Source organism: Acanthisitta chloris, unplaced genomic scaffold (assembly GCF_000695815.1).
Source record: "Acanthisitta chloris isolate BGI_N310 unplaced genomic scaffold, ASM69581v1 scaffold21636, whole genome shotgun sequence".
Taxonomy (NCBI): Eukaryota; Metazoa; Chordata; class Aves; order Passeriformes; family Acanthisittidae; genus Acanthisitta; species Acanthisitta chloris.
The window spans coordinates 5,258-10,098 of record NW_008679021.1 but is presented as its reverse complement, the minus strand read 5'-3'; the positions used below and the strand labels follow the sequence as shown (position 1 = coordinate 10,098).

Genomic DNA, 4,841 nt, shown 5'->3' with positions numbered 1-4,841 from the left:
GCTCCTGCCTCATCTGCTTCGGGTTCACACTGCATGAGTCCTGCAGAGAGGTGAACACTACCAGCCTCAATCTCACAGCCTGCTCCTCCATCATGCTGCACAGGTGAGGAACTGAGCCTGGCACACTGCTGCCTATTGCTCTTGGCCTTCCCAGGCAGAACTGATTCCCCTCTAACAAGCTTTAGCCTCTTCCATGACCCAGCTAGAGTGGCTACACAGAGAGCTTGGGTGCTCTCCCTATAGCCTTGACAGCTGTGCCTTCACTCACTGTCACCTCGTGGTACTAGGCAGCCTGATACTTAGTTCTCTGAGCTGTTAGGGGAGGACAGGGCCCTGGTGGGAACAGGTCAGACAGCAAGTCCCCACTGTTGATGTCTTTCCTGTGTCCTCTCACTCACTAGCAATGCTGATGGTGCTCCTGACTGGTTTGGGATGTTTTCCAATGCTCTGCTTGTAGCCCAGAAACTCACAGCTGGCCTGATTGTTTTACACACAGGTAAGTCCCTGTTCCCAGAACCCCATTCTAGGGGAAAACTTGCATCCTTTGCCTCTTTCTTTGTCCACTGTGTGAGAACACAAACTCCCTGGTAGAAGCAGACTCTGCAGTGGCCTCACAGCACAGGTATAAAGCCCGTTGTCTCACTAAACTTTGCCCTGACAGATTAAAGACAGCACCCTCAGAGCTGATTCTGTTTCCTGCCAGCCTGGTGAAGTGCTGGTTCCTTTTCCAGTCTCACCAGAAGAGCAGCATCCCTCTCTGCCTTCTTACAAATCAGTAGCAACACCTGTAACTCCCCAAAAGTATCCCTGCTGCCCTTTTGTGAGGCATCCTGGTTCCATCCCCCAAAGAGCACTGGTGCAACTGTGACTGTTGGGAGCTGGAAGCCTTTTTAAACCCTCTGGAGGGGTGGGGAGTCAGCTCCTGGCTGGCCCTCATCACCTGCACATGATTGCCTGGCAGAGCAGGTTCAGCTGCTCTCTTGACAGCCCAGGAGGGTCTCTGCTCCCTGTTGCCCCTGTCATGTAGTGCTGTGCCTTGGTGCTGGGCAGAGGATTGTGATTTGAGATGTACAGGGTGTCCAGGGCAGCAGAAACACACCCTGATTTGAGAGGCAGCTCAGCTCTGGAGTGAGGTAGTGTGCAGTACTGGTTTGTGTCCCTCAGACCACTGAGGTAAGGCAGGGATGCTTTGCCTGGCAGCTCTGAAATGCTGTTTTGAAGAGCCCAAGCAGAAGCTGAGCAAATGCTCTGTCCTGTGCAGGCAGCTCTGGGTCTCTGGCTAAATATCTTTCTCTGGGCTGGAGCTTTGCTCTAGTGCAATGACCCAGAAACAAGGGCACACACCCCCCGCCCCTCTCCCCAGTTCTGGTCCTTTTCCTGCTCAGTTTTAGCTCACCAGGCTGTGAACCAACCTCACAGTGAGTAATCCTGTGCAGTACAACCACTGCACTCCCCACACACACATATCTGGGGACTTGGAGTTGCTGTGAGGAGTCTGAAAGGACCTTGAATGAAATGTTGGTTCCAGGGGCATAGAGCCCATATGCCTTGGAGTGACAGCTGTTGGTGTCCATGGTAAGGTGGTGTATCTGTGTGTGATGCTCAGTAATCCCTTTTCTCCATAGTGTTCATATCCATCACGCACGTCCATCGCACCAAGCCGCTGTGGAAGAAGAGCCCCCTCACCAACCGATGGTGGACACTCACTGTGGCTGTTGTGTGAGTATCCCCAGGCCCTGGTGAGGCACTCCAGGATGCTGGAGCAAGGAGAGCTCTCTGCCTGCTCCAGCACCAGTTTGCTGGTGCTGAGGAGAATGATAGTACATGGCAATTGAGCTCCACTTCTGAACTGGTGAAGGTTCCTTGAGGCATCACATCTGGGCCTGAACCTTCATCTGCAGGTTCTGGGAAGTTTGTTAGCTCTGCTGAGATCTGCTGTGTCTGGTTTTGGTCTTAGGTTGCTGGGACAAGTGGCACAGACTGTGCTGGATCTGAAACTCTGGGAAAACCTCAATTCTTCTTTGACCTTTAGCCATGTTTCCATCTCTCCGGTCTCATGGCTTGTGGGTTTTCTTTCCTTGGTCCTTGTGGTCATCATCAATGAGATTGTCAAGCTGCATGAAATCAGGTATGGTGGTAGTAAGGAAGATGAGGAGAAAGGGCTGGAGCCTCACTCCAGCCTGGCCTTGAGCTGCAAAAAAAAAAAAAAAAGATGGCCAGGGAACAGGGTGGGGAGCAAAAAGGAAAAGATGATTGCTCTGTGTAAATCACCTGGCTATTGTGTGCAAGCCTATGTTCCACCTCTCTGGGAGGAAGCACAGGGGAGGAAAGAGGGTCAGGGAAGGGCAGTGGCAGTGATTGGGAGCAGGAAGGGAGACCAGAATTTCCTTATCTCAAACCAATGAGAGGGAGACAGCCAAGGTCCATGAAATACCAGTATGGAATTGGAGGGGGCTGTTCTCTCCATGTTGTCCCATGAGGACAGAGAGGCATTGAATCTCAGCAGAGGAAATGTGCCTTCACACAGTGTCTGGGCTGTGGGACTCATTTTCACGGGAAGTGGCTGCAGCCAAGAAATAGTAGCAGGCAGTGACTGGCTGTTCTCCCTAGCACAGGGAACAGCCAGAGCTGGGAGTTAACACTAATGAACATTGATTCAGGAAATGGGTTGGTGAGGAAAAGCAGCAGGGATTACAGGGAACACTGATGGGGACAGAGAGGCCATCTCTGTTCCTGGGAAGGATTTCTGGACCTTTTTTTGCTGTGTTTTGTGCTCCTAGAGATGGGACTTGACGGGATGGGGTAGGACTGAGACCATGGGTACCAGAGGGCCCAGGCCAGGGGATTCCCTGCTGACTGGGGCTGCCAGCTCAGGAATGGTAGTAGGACAGCCTTGCTTGCCTTTCACCCCTCCACCTGCTGACTTCTTTCTTCTGCCCTCCCCAGGGTCCGTGTTCGCTACCAGAAGAGGCAGAAATTGCAGTTTGAAACGAAACTTGGGATGAATTCACCATTTTAAATGCTCCCAGCTCAAGTTCCCTGGAGCCAGGGCCAAACAGCCAAATCCTGCACTGGGAGAGAGGCTGCACCAAAGGCTCAGGGAATATTCCCTCACACATGCAAACCAGACAGCCTCCTGGCAAAAGGACATCAGCACCTTCCCGGGGGCCCAGGCAGGGCACTGCCACGGGATCCCCACAGGTATGCAGCCCCTCCCCAGCCTGCCAGGGTATGCTCACAGCAGCCTGCAGGCTCTGCTGCCTGTTCAGGCTGCTCTTCCTTTATTTATTTATTACTAGAGGTTTTTGTTAGTATCACAGTGATGCTGAAACAAAGCGACTCCTTTCCTCTGTGTGAGCAGATGGGTTTCCCGGGCCCGGCAGGAGAATCTGGGACCAGCAGGGGAGACTTAGGGCTGCTGAAGCAAGAGATCTCTATTGAAACCTGTTTTGTTTTTCCATCCCTACCTGCTCTCCCTGTGTGCGTGCTCGTGCATGCCCTCCCTGCCTCCCTGTCCCTGCGTCCTGGGGCAAAGGAGCAATCCCTCTTGCAGTTCCAGGAGCGTTGGGTGCCAGGTGGAGCTCACATTCCCGCGGGGACAGTGGGAAGGATGTCTGGCAGGGCGCTGGGACAGCCCCTGCGCTGGCCAGGCCTGCCCTCTAGTGTTGCTGCTGTGGCCGTGTGCTGCTGGGTGCTCCGAAAGAGGGATGAGACAGGGCTTCAGGAGGAGCTGCCCCTGTCTGCCCCTCTGAGCTGGTGCCAGAGGGAGACAGGAGGGCAGCTCTTCCTGCCTGCAGGGAGCCAGCGTAGCTCAGCTTCCTCCAGCCCTGTCAAACCAGCTTTTATCTGTTTTAACAACCCCCTGAGAGGTTTTTAACTGTTCTTATGTTTGTGATCCAAATTGCTGTTCTGCTTCAGTAAAATGACTGCTTGAGAGAGCCACAGCTAGAGAGAGAACCTGAGCCCTGCCTATCCCACCCTGGAGGGAGGGGATGATGCCTTTCCTGGCAGGACATCTGCAGCTTGCAGTTGTGATTTCCACAGAGCTGGTGGATGGCTCCTTTCCCAACCCTGAGATTGTGCTGCATCCAGTACATGCTCTCCAAGGCACAGGGAAACCCCCTTCATTATGTCTTTCTGTGACAGTGCTGGAAAGTCTCTCCCATTCATGCTAATGCCTTGACACACGGGGATGATGCCTTTCCTGGCAGGACATCTGCAGCTTGCAGTTGTGATTTCCACAGAGCTGGTGGATGGCTCCTTTCCCAACCCTGAGATTGTGCTGCATCCAGTACATGCTCTCCAAGGCACAGGGAAACCCCCTTCATTATGTCTTTCTGTGACAGTGCTGGAAAGTCTCTCCCATTCATGCTAATGCCTTGACACACCATCACAGGATGGGTTGGAAGGGAAGGGACCTTAAAGCTCATCTTGTTCCACCCTCTGCCATGGGCAGGGACACTACCACTAGCCCAGGCTGCTCCAAGCCCTGTCCAACCTGGCCTGGAACACCTCCAGGGATGGGGCAGCCACAGCTGCTCTGGGCAACATCTGTTCCTTGTATTTTTCTGGAGGTCTCTTCATTTACCTGGGGGGACTCTCCCCTGAGGGCTGCTGCAAACCATGGTCTGCCCCAGTGCAGCACACTCTGAACAGACCCCAGCTGTACTGGGAACACTGGTGCCGTTGTGGGCTTATGTCAAGGGCCACACAGGAGCAACAGGCTTGGCTACTGGAATATTTGCAGCTCATGGAGGTGTTCTAAAAAGTGGCTAAAGCTGGTAAATCCTGGCCCTGTTTTTGCTCCCAATATTAACACTACAATATTTGGCTGTGAGTTC

At 53.3% G+C, this 4,841-nt stretch overlaps 1 protein-coding gene across 1 annotated transcript in view; it reads left to right on the top strand.

Annotated features, from left to right (window-relative positions):
• The window catches only part of KIAA0195 (KIAA0195 ortholog), a gene marked incomplete at its 5' end in the record, with an annotated part of 28,660 nt that extends 25,641 nt beyond the window's left edge, over window positions 1–3,019 (top strand). Inside the window, 5 exon segments of the mRNA XM_009077147.1 lie at window positions 1–103; window positions 402–496; window positions 1,626–1,719; window positions 1,958–2,128; window positions 2,947–3,019. Coding sequence (XP_009075395.1) covers window positions 1–103; window positions 402–496; window positions 1,626–1,719; window positions 1,958–2,128; window positions 2,947–3,019 — 536 coding nt within the window.
• Window positions 3,020–4,841: the final 1,822 nt, after the last annotated feature.